Source organism: the organism of the source record quoted next, unplaced genomic scaffold (assembly GCF_019419815.1).
Source record: "Pyrus x bretschneideri cultivar Hongxiangsu unplaced genomic scaffold, Pyrus_bretschneideri_v1 Contig42, whole genome shotgun sequence".
Lineage (NCBI taxonomy): Eukaryota > Viridiplantae > Streptophyta > Magnoliopsida > Rosales > Rosaceae > Pyrus > Pyrus x bretschneideri.
The window spans coordinates 2,859,990-2,877,820 of record NW_025999746.1 but is presented as its reverse complement, the minus strand read 5'-3'; the positions used below and the strand labels follow the sequence as shown (position 1 = coordinate 2,877,820).

Genomic DNA, 17,831 nt, shown 5'->3' with positions numbered 1-17,831 from the left:
ATAATCATTATATTGAAATTATTTTTATTTTTATTTTTATTGAGTAAAACGAAATCTACAAAGAAACGATTTAATGGATCAAGATGCACAATAAGGATCACATCTATATAATTTTACTTACATTTTACACAATTTTCAGCGCCTTCTCCATCCTCCAGCACACCACCCCACCCCGAGAGCACCCTGTTCCACTTCATCTACGCCTCCCTCCGCTTATGTGGATTGTGGATAGATAAGCCAATCCTAGTCCAAGGTTGTTTGTTGGTATTGACAACAAAAACAAACAGATCAAATTAAAAAGGTCAAAGGTACTGGGGACTTGATTTTTTGAAGATCTAGAGAGGTGGGTTGTTCTAGAAGATGGGGAAGAACAAACCCATCAACCTAGATAGCAGGGGTCTTTCTTTTCTTTGGTCTTAAATTTTTTATTAAAAAGTGGGTGGGGAAATAAGACAGTGAGGTAGGTTTATCAACACTCAATATAAAATGAACAAAAAACACCTTACACAATCACCACCATTACCAACAAAAACATTTTTCTATAAAAAAAAATGTTTTGTGAGGGACTTTTAATTAGTTCACCTTTAATTTTTCATTTCCAACCATGTAGAGCTAAGTTTTAGCCTTCTTCATAATTTATTACGTTTTAATGTATTGGAAAAACTATAGGATAACACTCATGCATTCAATTAGTATTTATTATTTTAATAAATTAAACTACTATTTAGTGTCCAAGTAAGCAAATAAGTGGGACTCATTGTACCCACATGTATAATTAATGGAAAAATTAACTGGGACTTAACGAATGTGATATTTTCAATAGGTTGAATACTTATTTGAAATGTTTAAAAATATTAAGACCAATTTAAAATGACATGAAAAAGTAGAAGGATTTTACGTACTTAATCCTATTATAAATAACAACTTGTTACTATTCAGAATATCCATTTTTGAAAAAGAATACAATTTTTTATAGATAAAGAAAATTATGAGGGCTAAATTTGCACACGGGTTTTTGCTCATAAAGTTGCCTATGACTGTTGGCTGCGGTTATGGATGGTTAAACATATCCCAAATTATGTTCTTGTCCCCTCCCCACACCCACCCAAAAGTTACTCTTTAGTGTGATGAATTGAGTCGGACAAAATTTGGAATCTCCAGAATTACATAATATATTATCATCAACATTTTCTTTTACTATATTTTTAAAATTAATTAGTTACATTTCTATTTATGTATAAATTTTGGAAACAAAATATTTTTTTCAATGATGCATATTGAAATTTGAAAGAATCCTATTTTTGGAGTCCGAACGGTTTCGCCTCCATAGAACTCTAAGTATTTGCATGAGGTGCGTACCGAACGCCCTTCAAAAGTATTCTTATGTAAGCCTTTCAAGAGTTTCGTATCTTTCCTTCATGTCCAGTTTCTGTCTTTCTTCAAAGTGCCGAGTATTTCCCAAGCAATAAAATGAATTAAAAAAAAATTAGGACTGACCTTTAAAACAAAACAATCATCTTAATAAATGAAAAAAAAAAAAAAAAAAAAAAAAAAACTGTAATACATTCATCGGGTTTTGACGACTACGGTCGAGAACACGAGTTTATGGCTGGCTATAACAGCAACCTAAAATATTTGTAATATTTTGAATCAATTATGAAAAGAATTTACCAATCTATAATTCGCCTCCCGCCTCAATTTCAATGCCTACACATATTAAAGATCCTACATTTTTCTCTTCTACGCAATTAATTGGCATGAATCATGATCCAATATTTTGCACTTCTATTTTCTTCTTATGCACTCTTACTATCAGAAATTACCATTTGCCCAACTAAGGTTTGCCTGACGGAAGCGAATTTGTCAAGTTAAACAACTTCGCCCGACAAAAATTAACTCTTCGTCCGGCAACCGTGGTTAGCATTTTTGTTTTTCAGAGACCTTGGCCCAACGAACACATTGGACGGGCAAAGTGACCTTCGTCAAGCCAAGATTTCACGCTAAGAAAAAAATTGGCGCTTATAAAGTCAGCTTTTGCCCGATGGCATGAAAGTAATTCGCCGGTAGAGGTGTCGTTGCTCGATGAACTATTTGTCGGGCTAAATTCATGATACGTCAGACAAAGAGCCACAATGACCCATTATAAACCCTACCAACAATTTTTTCCTCGAGGGTTCAAATTCATTAAAACTGGCCGGTGAAGCGCAGGTGTAAATTATAAATCCCACTATCTTTCTTCTGTTTTTAACCCACTCGGTTGGATTTTTACTTTTGCCGGTGAACTGCATGTGTAAAAATGGATGAGAAGTTAAAAGGTATACTAGAGACTGATGGGCTATGAAACCCTAGTGGGGACTCCTAGGCCGTTAAACTGAAACTAAAAGAGGACGACTTGTTCTTGAAAAAAGGTTGGAAGGGTTTCGTGGCATTCTACGAAACTAGTTTCAACGACTTACACGTGAAACTTGTTTGTATATAATTCGAGATCTCATACGCTAAAAATCACCAAAAACAAACGTTCGGAGATTAGGTAAGGACAAAATCCTTCAACGGTTGGAAACGAAAAATCACAACTTAAAAGTCGTTTTAGCTCTGAGTTTTGAAACAATTGGACGAGTGAAGCATGCAGTTTCCCATAAAAATTAATTTTGTTTTTTAATTTTAATATAATTGTATGAACATTTAGGTTTATTAATGAGAAATTTTTTTTAATATTAAGATATTCATATCATAAAAATTAATTAATTAAATTTAAACATAATTTAATATATTTTTTAATATTAAATAATATTGCCCGACAAATAGAATCGTCGTGTTAAGGTTTTATATTTTCAATTTCAATTTTAAAAAGCTTATCCGACGAAACTTTCGTCGAGTAAAATAAAGGGATAATTTTTGTACATAAATTTAAACTTTGCCCCAGTAAAGTTTTTGGTCGGGTAAATGCCTTTTTGCTTGAAGAAAGTGTCATCTGTAATTTTGTCGGGAAAAAATGGTAGCCTGATGGATTCAAAAAAATTTCCGGTAAACTTCCGAGCAACAATTTTCGCGCAACAAACTTTGTCCGATGAGAGTTTGTTGATACGGGATCCTCGTAGTAGGCTACACCAACATCCAGCCCAGAAAGGGCAGTTACAAATAAACAAGTTGGAATTTTCACAACCTCTTAGGTGTTTTGCAATAGTTGCGGCGCTGTTTCTTCTTGACGAGCCTATTCATGTTGAAGGGATTTATGCAATGGATCTCTAACTCTGGAACAGGATATGCAACTAGAGAAGGACAGACCGGGGGATCAAGCGAAACTCACAGAAGAAGACAATAGGCAATAGGGAGATGAGGTTGTAGGATCGAGGAAAAACATCTATTGTTGTCGATACTATATTAAACCAAAAGCAACTAAACTCAAGGGTCGCCTCTGATAGTGAGACGTTGTATTGTGTTTATGTAACAATTGGATAGAAATGCTCAACTGCGGCACAATTGGTTCAAATTCACCCAAAATATTCGGCGACGAAATCTTATTTTCCGCAACAAATATTTTCCATCTGGCAAGTTTTTTTTGTTTTTGGGTAGTGTACCTCAATTAAAAAGATGGCCCACTTTATACTTAATAAATAGGCCTAGCAAACTCCTTTCTTTTCTACGGTGACTTCTCTTCTCTTCTTCACCCAAGCATCAGACGATTTAGAGTTTTAAACCATAATTTCTCTGTCCTCTCTCAATCTGGGTTCAAATTTTACATCCCAACGGATATGGCGGCTACTTTCTCGACAAGAACGCTTGATGGAAACCACCCCATTCATCATGCTCAAGAGATTTGACGTCGTTGACGAGTTATTGTTCATGCAGCCGTTTCTGTCGCGAGGGGACTCAAATTCCTTTGGCTTTCTCAATTTCTCCTAGACAGTCGCCTAGACCGCCTAGGCCGCCTAGATAGTGCCTAGGTTCCCGCCTAGATAGTGCCTAGGCTCCCGCCTAACCCCTACCTGATTTTCCTCCATGATTTGGCATAAATCCTTGCATCACTCCATCGCCTAGTGCCTATGCGTGCCAATTTTTAAAACAGTTGCGGCAGGGGAATAAATTGGAATTGTACTTGCCATTTATGAAATTTTGGGTTACAAGTGAAAAAAAAATAATACTATTAAACTATAGTATTAAGTTAGAATTCTATCATTCATTTTCATATGCAAATATTCTGAAGAGACTCAATACTACTGGCAATACTCAATACGGAGGTATCTTGTTAGGTTATACTTTCAATTGGGCTTACATTAAAAAAAATTAAAATTAAAAAAAAATTAAAAAAAAAAAAAAAAAGCTAATATTTTCAAGGCCAGTTTACATGTTGTAATAGAGTGATTGACAATATTTCATGAATCTAAATTATAGTACTAATAAATACATACACGATATTAATACAAAATCCATGTAAACCCTCAGCAATACGTTGAAAAGACTTGAGTCGACAAAACCAGAGAATTATACGTCTTGCCGCTCGCACACATATTACGTCATGGACAACGCATACACTTTCAACAATCAGCATCGCCTATATTGATTTTATAGTTTTTAACGTATCAACCCTCACCATATTCTTTGTACCTCCCTATACTATACTTGGATCTTTGTTCACGATTTGTCAAAATGCACGTCCCTAGGTGACCATAAATTAATTAATCAATTGAATAGCGTTTTCGCAAGGTATTTAGTGATTATATTTTGTCATTAAGTAATCAATCAGAAATATTATACACAATCAACAACAAACAAGAAGGTATCCACCTCGGGGTGGCTTAGTGTTGGGAGATGAATTCTAGACTCGTATTCTACATGGTACGTCCTGAGTTCGTTTTCTGGCTCACGATGGTGGCCATTAGAAAATTGAAATGTCTCTATGAATCTTCTCAGTCTCCGAAAAAGTAGACTACCGTGACAAAGCCACCAGATCTCCTTTTTAAATAAAAAAGGAACAACAAACAAGAAGATGAAGTCACGAAGTAATAACATGAAAGGGAGAGATGAGATGTCCACTATCCACTGTCCAGTGCAGGTTAGTGAGAGGTGGTTGCTGAGTCAATTAGTCTCTCATAAACCATGATTAGGGCGTAGAATTGAATTTGGAGAAATAAAACTCATGATTATGGCAAAGACACATGAAAAAAAATCAGATAACAGAAAATCTTCTGTGAAAATTATATTGGTAGCTAGTGCGTCCTACCGTTATTTTTGTCGGTGCAGTGTTATGCTTGAGGGTTCGAAAGACTGAGAAAGCAGCACTAAAATCTTCAACAAATGGCCAAAAGGGTATTTTGTTATACATAGACTTTTAAAAAAAAAATCTTGAACTAAGATTACGAATGCGATTTCGAGTGACTAATTAGGTAGGTAAATGGGGATTGCTTAAATAAAATATCGTACCTTTTTTTGGAAAGAAATGCATGCCTTATATTTTGATTACGCAAATTATAGGGTTGATGACGTCATTTATACTTTTTTTTTTGTGGGTGGAGGGAGAGGGAGGAGAGGCACAAGAAGAGAAGGAATTGAAGAAGAATGAGAGAAAGATGGTTTTCCTTTCTTTCTTTCTTTTTTTTTTTTAAAAAAAAAATTGAAGTACGGTAAAATGAGTATCAGGTTTTCTTTTGGATGTAATAATTTCTGGCTTAAGAATGTGTTATACAACTATTTTCCGGTCTCTTCAACTGAAAACCATTTATTCTTTGGATTGGAGCATATTTTTGGCAATGGAGATCGGTTGGAGTTAAAACTTAAAAGTGTTTTGAGAAGCTAATTAAGAAAAGAAGACATACTTTAATTTTAACTTTGTTTCCTAACTTTCATAAGGGGTTGGAACCCCATTCCTCATGGAAATTTTGAAAAAAAAAGTTGAGAAGTGAGCTCATTACTTCCACAAAATATAAAAAAGACAAATGACAATGTAATAGACAGCTGGAAATTTGTTTTGGGAAGGGTTAGAAGTATATATTTAACGACGAAAGACACTTTATGTCTATGTTGGCAAAAACAACTTGTGGATCATATAGGTACTTAAAAAAATAATAAACCGCATTTCCACCTGCTTTCCCCGAAAGCGCTTGATTTTTTTATGAAATTTCAACATTTTCACAATGAAAGCACTTATAACGAAAGTTCTCTACATATAGTAGTCCTAGAAAACCCACAAACAACTTCTTGACATGAAAAAAAAAGGAAAAAAAAAAAAAAAAGCTAAATTAACAAAAACCTTCTTAAAGAAAAAACTTTCATAATAAAGCTTTCACAAATTCGTACGTGCCAACTGGAGGTCATTCACTCGATCGTTTGAAGAAAAAATTTCGTAAGTTTGATTTGAAGTCTTCTAACAACCTTTGTGTGTGTGTGTGTGTGTGTGTGTATTTTGGGACTGATCCGTGGTACTATTTTTTTTTCTCACAATTTTTGCCATATGTTTTTGTGAAGTTCACTTTGTAATGTATTTTAACGATCCGAACCATCTATCTTTTACGTTTTCCCTCAAAAATTATATCTACAAAAAATTACCAAAATCCAAAATCATATGATCGTTGAATTAAATGTATAGGTTTTTTTTGTAGAACCCTATTGGTCCATTTTCTTCATTACAAATGAAGATCTTAATAATTTTTTATTTGTCTAATTTTTTGTAAGAATAATCTATGAATGGTATTCTAAAAGATAGATGGTTCGCATCATTAAAGCATATATATATATAATATACTGTCTCCAAGTCTTGCACCAACCGCCAACTTGACGTCCACAGCCATACACACGTACGTAGTCATAATCGACGTCCCTGTATGAATAACCAGAATTCACTTTTCTGAACATTAGAAGCCGGTATACAGGCTTCCATTTTTTAGAGAGATATCGGCTGTTTAATTTGTAGATGAACAAACTGGAATTTGACCAAATCTATACACTAATTCATGCACAGTTATTTGTTTCATTTTCAATATTAATGGAATTATGTAGATGTGGGTTAAGTCAGCGAGCTATACGGCAACATGCTCAGCTTTAAACAAATTCATACATGATTATTGTTTCATTTTCGATATTAGTAGAACTGTGGTAAATGTGGGTTCGGTCATTCGCTATAAGGCAACATGCTTGCCTCTAAACTTGGATTTGAATCCTCCTCCACTAGCGAAGCTAGCTATGCCTAGTGTAGGTAGTTGCCCACATTAAAAAAAAAAAAGAACTTTGACGAAAAACTCCATCTACTGTTTATTTTAATAAAAAATTATATTTTTACACTAAAAAATCAATCATATCGTTAGAACTCAAAGTTTTTAAGTCTTTTTCATTAGTTTTCCTTTAAAAAATAAAGTTAAAACTTGGACCTATGAATTTGTAGAAACAAATTGACTATGATGCAACCTATTAGCATAGTAGATCCCCCACTTGAGGACAAACAAGCCATGAGGCCTGATATATTGTTATTCTATAAAATATTCAATACACCTCAACAACTTGAAGCTTACAGGACATATAACCCGTAGTGTTCTGCGATATCATATATTGATTCATACTTAACCATATGTTAGTTAATGCCCTCACATTTATAGAATCATGACTCCACCATTGTTCCCTCCTATTTGTAAATCATAGTTTAGAAAATTACTTTACCAATAATATGTAAAATACCAAAAGCGTAGATAAAACATTCAACAGTGATCGGTAATCGGTACCAAAACGTACCCCACGCAAGTAGTACTTGAAGATGAAGTAGGGCACTTGTGTATCTTCTACACGTTCATGCATCCACCCAAATTTCCTGATATAGCATGTACTGCACTTATTCAATTGTGCAGTTTGTTTATACCTTGAACACAAATATAATACGACTTTATGATGATCACTTATAGTTTAGTACTCTTTTGATCACACACTTTAATTTGTATCAAGGATATAATATTTATAACAGTATTGTTAAATCATTGTGTTCATGTGGAGCCTTGCCCCTCACATGGTGAAATGCAACATATGTTTAATGAAATTAATTAAATTAAAACATATAGGAAATCCACATACCACATTCGACCCACAACTGATTAAAATCTCTCCGCCACAAAAGGCCATCATGTCTTTTTTTTCTGATGAGGGACCATATGAAAGCTCAGTGGCTCCGACCCCATCATCTCTGCCTCTCTCTTGCCCTTCTTGTCGTTGAGGTGGTTGCACAAGTAAAACGAGTGACATGTCTTCTTAGTTAGAGAGAGAGAGATTCCTTTGAGGAGAGATTATGGAGGGATTGATGAATGAGGATAAGAATAATGCTAAGTAGATCAATTTTTTAGATCATATTTATAATTAAGTGATATGTTTTCAATACAAAATAAATACGTTAATTAATAATTTAATCATCAATAAACTCGTCATATAATTTATAAAACATTATTTAAATAGATAATTTTTCTAGTATTACTCGGACGGTAATAGTGCCTGGCTAGTTGTGGTTTTAGAGGAGCTTTTCAAATGGATATTAAGGTCAAGGGTCATGGTTGAGATGTGTGTGTGCCCCCAGCACACACTGACTTCACAATAATATTGTTGCCTCTAACGCATTTTATCATGTGGACCCCCATTTTACAACCTATATTAGGCTGGCCCACAAACTTTTAATCTTCTAGAGATCTTTTTAGTGTATACTAACAGCGTTATATAATATAGTTATAAAATCGTTATCTTTGTTGCAATTTTATTGAATTAAGAGTATGATTATGTAAATCCTAGTAAATCTAATAATATCTCTTATATTCCTATAAGGAGTTGATTATCTATTAAGAGTTGTAATGCTAAAAGGGTATGGATTTTACCTATCTCTTTCTCTCTACTATTGCCGCACCTCTCTCTCTAAGACCTCTATAATTGTTCAGTAAATTATGTCTACAATAATCTTTACCGTTTATTTGTACTAATTTTTACCTTTATTTTTACCAATTTTGACCATTTATTTGTATCATCATTCGTATCATCTCTTTAATAGAGATAAGACACACATATATTGGTAGGCCCTACCTTTATTAGAGAAATAGATATGAGATTTACATGTGTTAATAGACCCTACTTCTATTTAAAAAATAGTACAAATAGATTGTATATGTAACACTACTCATATAATTATTTCACTCGAATTACAACAATAATATATTTCTTTGTTTGTTAATATACTCAAAAATATGAACATAACAATCATATCATAGCATATTATATAACATGTAAAATGATAAATCACATAGCAAATGACGTAAATACACGACAAAAAAATTTCTCATATACCTCACTCTCACTCTCTATTTTCTATAGTTAAGGTGGTTGGCTCTTCTTCAAGGGATGGACCCCACTCTAAGTACACTAATAGCCATGATACCTAAGCTTTTCATGCATTTTTGGACCTTCATGCCCTATTCCCATTATAAATTATGATGACTGCGGTGTACCCTTTACGAAATCAAACCCCTCCTTTGTGTTTTCTCCTTCAATTCGATTATCTGCTCTCCATATCCAGTTCGCTCATCACCACCAATATTTTGTCTCTTTGATTTCTTTTTTCTTGTGTATAATGTCTGATGATCATATGAGTCTATCAATAAATGGTCAATCTCAAGTTCCTCCGGGTTTCCGATTCCATCCAACTGAAGAGGAGCTTCTTCACTACTATCTTAGGAAGAAAGTTGCCTTTGAGAGGATTGATCTTGATGTAATTCGAGAAGTTGATCTTAATAAGCTTGAGCCATGGGACATTCAAGGTACGTACATATATATAAACTCGTCGTGAAATTTTCATCTATAAGAGTCACGATTCATGGCGGTTTTGTAATTTGGTTCATTCATTTTTGTGACATAATGCAGAGAAGTGCAAAATAGGCTCCACTCCACAAAATGATTGGTACTTCTTTAGTCATAAGGACAAGAAATACCCAACCGGAACTCGAACCAATCGAGCAACGACTGCCGGGTTTTGGAAGGCCACCGGGCGGGACAAGATCATCTATAGCGGCTTCAAAAGAATTGGATTGAGAAAGACACTTGTGTTTTATAAGGGTCGAGCTCCTCATGGACAAAAGTCAGATTGGATCATGCATGAATATAGGCTTGACGAAAGCAACAGCACTCATGACACCACCGTAAGCCATTCTCTCCTTTTCTTCAATTTCACACAACGGATATTTATCAAACACTTTAGTTTGTTCCAAAATCAATCAAACACTTCACTTTGCATTCTTGTGTCCATTCCACAAAGTACTATTTATGTATTATACGTACACAATTCTATTTAAGAAATTAGAACGACCTCAGTCTAAATCTCACTAGATCATGGAAGCAAGGTCACTCAGTCACTATAAATGCTACAAGTTAAAATATTTTTATTCAGATATTTGCTTCTTTCTGTACACATTTGCTGATGTATACTTACTCTTAAATTTGTTACATACTATGTGTATTCATACAGGTTTCTAGCTCAATGGGGGAGTCGATGACCGAAGAGGGGTGGGTGGTTTGCCGAGTTTTCAAGAAGAAGAACTATCAGAAAGCCTTAGAGAGCCCAAAAGCCTCATTCTCCATGGACTCATCAAACAACCAAATACCTGGTTCAAGAAACGATGGTGTTCTTGATCAAATACTAATGTACATGGGAAGAACTTGCAAGCTCGAAAATCATGATGAACCCTTAACCATGAATAACATCTCAGAAAGATTTATGCATCTGCCAAGGCTTGAGAGCCCAACTCTTCCAAACCTTCCCGCTTTCGATCAGGATCGTAGTTTCAAAGCTTGCTATCAGGCCATTGATGACATGTTCATAGAAACTGAACCGCCTTCAACAAACCAACAAAGCAATGGTTGCGACAATAATGAGCTAGTTGATGATCACGAGGACCCCAAAAGAAGGGTAAATGACTGGGTTACCCTTGATAGGCTTGTGGCATCCCAACTAGGTCAACTCAATGGCCAAGATCAACTGACACCAAAGCACTTGTCTTGCTTTGGAGATCCAAACATGGCCTTTTGTTCTTCCCCTCCTCCTCCTAATGATCATGACCATGACGTACAACTATCATATCCATACCTACGTACAAGTAGTTCATCCCATCATCAATCCGACGTATACAACAACGAAAATGATCTGTGGAACTTCACCAAATCGTCGTCATCACCGTCATCATCGGACCCGCTTTGCCACTTGTCGGTGTAAGGGATGCCCTTGAAACGACATACATACTATATATGATATAGTAGCTTAACCTATAAGAAATATAAATAGCTAGGAAGTACGTACGTAAATGTTTACATGGGAATACTTGTAATGAATAATAAATAATAAATAAATTAGGTGATAATGAGATAGTGTGGCATTGTCATACCATTATCTTTACTTAAATAAACATGTCTTTCCATTAAAGTGAGTTAATTTGTTGTCGAATTTCTAACCTGTAATTATGTCCTTAGGTTATGCTTCAATGATAGCATGTTGCTGACTTTTGATCGTATATTTGGTATCATGGCAATTGGTCATGATCGATGTCAATATTGTAGATGAGTGTATATGAAACCTGCTTAAGCACTATATATATAAATAGTTGGCTTGGTCAAGGAGTTTATGACATTGGTAAGAGGTCATTCAGTTCCAACAAATCAATTTGTTATTCGCGTCCATAAACAGTAAGATCCTTGGCTTATTTCACAACTTCACCTAACTTACGTACGAAATATGGTGTAGCAAAAGCGACCACCTTTACCAATAAAGATAAGATTAGAGCATAATGATCATATGAAAATATCCTCTCTCTCTCTCTCTCTCTCTCTTAAAATGGCCAAAATTATTACATGAAGAGAAGCTTAACTTCTTATAAGTATGTGCAAGATCCTTTAACTTGTTGAGGTGGAACACAACTGCACATCCTCACATTCCTCCTCACATATAGCAATACTCAAGCCAAGCACATAAACGCATATCAAATGATGTGGAGTATATGTGGCCATTGACCTTTCAAAAATGCACCAAACTTTTGCTAAACCATCAAGAAACTTAAGATTCTATCATAAAATCAATTAACAATATAGAAAGTAGCCAAACTTTTATAATTAAGCACATGCAAAGGTCTTGACTCTCACTTAAACAAAAAATAAATAACTTCCATTTGCATTTTTTTTAAATAAATTGTAGAGACTTATTGGATACTTGGATGAACACTCTTATATGTTTATTCCGCATGTTTTCAATATGACGTAATACTTTATAATTTATATGTCATTATATTTTGCAATATATGTATTCTAATGCAATTATATATTTTTTTTAAGTATAAGCAGACATTTTTAAATGAAATAATAAATTTAGTTAAAATTAAAAAAATATCGCCTAGGCCCCGCTTAGACGCCTAGGTGCTAGAACCTTGGTTTCAAGGTCTAGAGTAGGTTAACCCAAGTGTGAAGTCCAATGGCATATGCTCCATGTTACCTAGTAAATTGTCCACATGTTAAACTTGAAATTTCCTCACACGATAAAATGTAGGGTAAATTACATAGAATTACCTCAACTATTGGGTCATTAACAGTTTCATACCTCACCTTTAAAAAGTTTCAATGTCATACCTTATCTTCAAATTTGTTGCAATGTCATACCTTCCGTCAGTTGTCTGTCAAATTTTCTGTTAAATGTTGACGTGGCTTAAGACGAGGTCCACTTTCTATTAAAAATTAATAAAATAATAATTACCCTTAAAAAAAATCCCAATCATCTTCCCCGACTCATCCCTTCTCCCTTTGCCTTTCTTCCCTTCTCTTCTCCCTCTCTCCTTCCTCTACACATCCTTCATTCCCTCACCCTACCCCCCCCCCCCCCGACCCTCCTTCCTTTCTCCCTCCTTTCTCTCATTTGCACCTACCCAACCTTTGCACTCCACCTCACCCACCCAAAATGAAGGTGTGGCGATTCCGCCCCAGCAGACCCGCCCTCGAAATCCATGGTCATTGGCACAATATTCAACCATCGTCGCGGCCACATGTGGTTGTGCATCCAGCATGATCGCCTTTCCACCAAACTCACCCTCCTCTTTAAGCTCTCGATCTCGATCCACCAGCCCACCAGCTAGTCAACGAGATGCAATTCGGGCTCGTCTGCGTGACCCTCGAATGTGATGAATCGAACTGGCCCCATCGATGCTAAAGATAATGCAATCAACGACGGTTGAAGCTGGGGTAATGCCGGCCCAGTTCTGGGTTCGGGTTGGGTGTGGTGGATAGGATTGCTGGAAGTGGTGGGTGGAATCTAGGTTTGGGTTTGGGGAAGACGGAAGGGGAAGAAAGGAAAGGAGATGAATGGAAGAAGGAGAGGAGATGAACGGAGGGAGGGGTTCAAAGAGGTGGCGGAGGAGAGGCGGGAGTGGTTTTGGATTTGGGTTGCAGGGAAGGACGCCGGCTGGGTTCTGGGTTTGGGAAAGACGGGAAGGGAAGAAAGGAAAGGGATGGAGGGAGAAGGGAGGAAGGGTCGGGGGGTGGGCTGAAGGAATGATGGATTTGCAGAGGAGGGAGGGAGGGAGAAGGGAGGGGGAAGAAAGGCAGAGGGAGAAAGGATGGTCGGGGAAGATGATTGGGATTTTTTTTTCTTTTAAGGGTAATTTATTATTTTATTAATTTTTTAATAGAAAGTGGACCCCGTATTAAGCCACGTCAGCATTTAAAAGAAAAATTGACAGACAACTGACGGAAGGTATGACATTGAAACTGTTTAAAGACGAGGTATGAAACTGTTAATGACCCAATAGTTAAGGTAATTCTGTGTAATTTACCCTAAAATGTATCATATCGAGAAATTAAGGAACTCGGAGTAGATTTATAAGGAGTTTGACTACTCTCCCATTACCAGTAAATTTTGGGGTAGAACCTTAAGTTTCTTCAATCTAGTCAAATGTTAGTGAGGACAATTTGGGATAACTAGTCTGTGTAATTAAAACCTTCCCTAATAATTTATATCATTTTAGCCCTCTTAACTCATCATAAATTGGTTTTGAGTTGGATGCTAAACTGACCCATAAGGAATGTATTAAGAGTGTGGATGATCCTACATCCCCAAATTAAAACTTTGCCTCATAATTTAAATACTGTTGAATCTTCATCCATTATCAACTAATTTCATATTATTAGATACTTATATTCTAATATGCGCACTGTATAAAGTACTTCTTCTAATTAAATAAAATGAGAAATTAGGTTTTCATCCTTTTAATGAATGTCATTATTTCAATAATAAAGTATTTACATGTCAAGGTAATTAAATTTTATAACTAAATATATTCATGTAGTTGTCACATCCCAGTCCCGGCTTTGCCGTAGCACAATATTGTTTGTTTTAGACCCTGACGACGCCCTCACGGTTTTGTTTCTGGGAACTCACACGAAAACTTCTTAGTCGGTCACCCATCTTGGGAATGCTCTCGCCCGAACTCACTTAACCTCGGAGTTTCAATGGAATCCGAATCCAGTGAGTCATCAAAAGGCCACGTACTATATAAAGGTGAGCATGTACATATAAGGCACATCACCCCCTTTCTGTTGGTCGATATGGGATGTTAAAATCCACCCCTTTAGGGGCCGAACTTCCTCATCAGCACACTCACACCACACGGTAAAGTGGCTTGAAGGAAGATTTTGTGAAAAACAAGTTCATTTGAGCAACATCAACAACATGCAATTAACAATTAAAAGGCGGAATCATGTTTATATGCACTCAAAAACAAAACTTAACCCATGAACTTCAAAGCCTAGTAGATAGGTGAACCAAGACTCAACTCAAAACAAAGTGAGTTGAGAAATCAATACCTTTGTAGATTCCTCTTTGCATAAGCAAAGGCTAATCACCCAAAGAGAGGGCCTTCATTCTTTGCATCTTAGATCCATGGATTTGGATGGATGAAAAGGTTTCTCCAAGTTCCCAAAATTGAGAACCTCTAAGTCTCCACACCAAGGTAAGATTGGAGAAGAAATGAGTGACCTTGAGGAAGTAAGATTGCTAGATGTTTTCCTCAAGGGTGGCCGGCCATTTCTAGAGAGAAAGGAGAGTTTGTGTTCTCATCCTTACTCCTTAGAAAACCCTAAGGATGAAATGGCTATAAAGATGTCTTTATACCACCTTACAATGGAGTGGCAAACTTGCAATTAAGCCAAGTTCACTACCCTCCTCTAAATGGCCAGCCTAAGGGGATTTATTGGGCTATTTGGGCCTTTGTGAATCATTATTCATTAAGTTGTCATACAACTTAAGTCAATGGACTTGACGTTCGAAGCCCATTGGGCCTTAAGGTCCAAAACTATCCCGAGGTCTTTAACGAACTTATTTGTTTGATTAATTAACATATTAATTAATCCTTGCCATAAATAATTAAACCATTTAATTATTCTTACTCATCTCCGTTGAATCTTCAATCTCTACCTTACACGGTGTACGATCCATTAGGTTCCTTTTAGCGAGGCAGTGGGCGATTCAAACTCTTTCAAATCGATTGTGAATTGAAACTTACTTTCAATTCTCCCGTTAGTGATAATACACTTTTAGGGCTTCCACAAACCATGGTTGACGCCTAGCAGCATGTCATGGTTACCCAAGCTAATCAGAAGAGGTGGAGAACCTATTCAGTTTTAGGATTACAAATGCAATACGGTCTTTCTCTAATACAATACTCTTGACCACATTGTTTGGTTTGATAGTTTATTCATGTCTACTATCCAATGTGAGTCTTGTGCTTATATGATTACCTTGAATGTGATTTGGAACACATTCCTAAATCTCATTCATACTTTGGCCAAAGATTCTTAATCATATCATAGAGTATTCTCCCTCAAACAGTTTGAAGGTTAGAGATCCCTTGTTGCGCATTCACTTGCCTCCATGGCTAAGTGGCTTAACCCCAACGATGTCGTAGACACCCTCCTGATGGAGTGACTTTGACATAATCAAAGATTAAGGACCTAACCACAAGACAACTGTGATGCCTCAGGTCAAAAGACTAATTTGCATTATCCCAACCATGAGTTCTCATGTGACATGAATATGAGAACTCTTCGTTGATCGTGTTCAGTGAACTCATTCTCTATTGAGCACCTATGTACTTGTCTTGATGTCACACACACCAATGACTCGAGACTAGTCACTCTCCCTGAGAGAAGACATAGCACGTACTGATCTTAACGGACTGTCAATGCCCAATTGACAATCCTATGATCAGGAACGTTTAGGATGTGTCAACGAAAGAATGGTCTCATGAATCTAACTTCTTTAGATCGCATTCTTCCAATCACATATTCCTTGGACTTATCGTTTAAGCATATAACATTTATATGAGACGGCTCAAACAATAATCTTTGCCCTTTACATTTAAACTACATTAGTTTGAAATGTCCGTAAAGTATCATCATATGATTGGTTTTAGGGCACATTTCCAACATGGCTATGATACAATTTTGTCGCATCACAGTTCCGGCTCCGCCGTAGCACAATATTGTCCGCTTTGGGCCCCAACCACACCATCACGGTTTTATTTTGGGGAACTCACATGAGAGCTTCCTAGTGGGTCATCCATCCTGGGAATGCTCTCGCCTAAACTCGCTTAACTTCGGAGTTCCAATGGAATTCGAAGCCAATGAGTTCCCAAAAGGCCACGTGCTATATGGAGGTGGGCATGTATATATAAGGCACATCACTCCCTCTTCGTTAGTCAATGTGGGATGTTACAATCCACCCCCTTAGGGGCCCGATGTCCTCGTCAACACACTCACACCACAAGATAGAGTGGTTCTGATACCATTCTATCATATCTCAGTCCCGGCTCCGTCGTAGCACGATTTTGTCCCCTTTAGGGCCCGACCACACCCTCACAATTTTGTTTCTGAGAACTCACATGAGAACTTCCCAGTGGGTTACCCATCCTGGGAATGCTCTCGCCCAAACTCACTTAACTTCGGAGTTCCAATGGAATTCGAAGACAATGAGTCCCCAAAAGGCCTTGTGCTATATGGAGGCGGGCATGTACATATAAGGCAAATCACCCTCTTTCTGTTGGTTGATGTGGGATGTTACATAGTAATATATTCATTTAGTGTTAGAAACGTTACATTTGGTATATTTATATTTATAACTAAACTTTGTATCATATATTTTGTAACGACCCGTCCCCAAAAAAAAACTACGATTTTTATAATTTTAAAATGTGAAATTTTGAAAATGCCCTTCGAGGCAAATGCATTGACTTTTTTGACCGCCTTGTCGAGTCACGTAAGATCCATTTTCTTGGCGTACCCTCGTAGTACTCGTTGCTACGAACGCGTGGGCCCAACCAGAACGTAATTTGGAGTTATAACAAAGGAGTTATTAATGAATGAAGTCGAGGGAAAATTTGTAAATTTATTATTTTCTGGAATGCTCCAGATTTTTGGAACAAAGTTTGGAAAGCCACGTGTGTGGCCCAAATTAAAGGAAAGAAAATATGGGCGGTAGAGATGGAAAATAAAGGGGGAACGGGACCAATGAGGAAATGGAGAAAAGGAGAAAACCAATGGGAGAAGAGAAGAAAGGAAGGAAAGGAGGGAAGAGAGAAAGAGAGGAACCTGCTCCTCATCCCCTTGACCCATGACCTGTTTCCAAACCCGATCACCCCGAGTGAATTCCGACGTATTCCCACCATTTTTCCTTTGAATTAGGACCCCCACCCCCCTCAAATCACCTGCAAACATCATCACACCCCTCCTCCTTAGTTGATCACCCAAAAATTTGAAGCAAATAAGGCATTTTCATGGTGTATGACGGTGATGGC

The 17,831-nt window shown here is 36.6% G+C and overlaps 1 protein-coding gene across 1 annotated transcript; it reads left to right on the top strand.

Moving 5' to 3' along the window:
* Window positions 1–9,449: 9,449 nt before the first annotated feature.
* LOC125469405 (NAC domain-containing protein 43-like) lies at window positions 9,450–11,357 on the top strand. The gene is made up of 3 exons (XM_048566718.1): window positions 9,450–9,770; window positions 9,874–10,148; window positions 10,475–11,357. Exons 1-3 carry the CDS (start codon window positions 9,584–9,586, stop codon window positions 11,216–11,218), a joined length of 1,206 nt encoding a protein of 401 aa, XP_048422675.1. The 5' UTR covers window positions 9,450–9,583; the 3' UTR covers window positions 11,219–11,357.
* The last annotated feature ends 6,474 nt before the right edge of the window (window positions 11,358–17,831 follow it).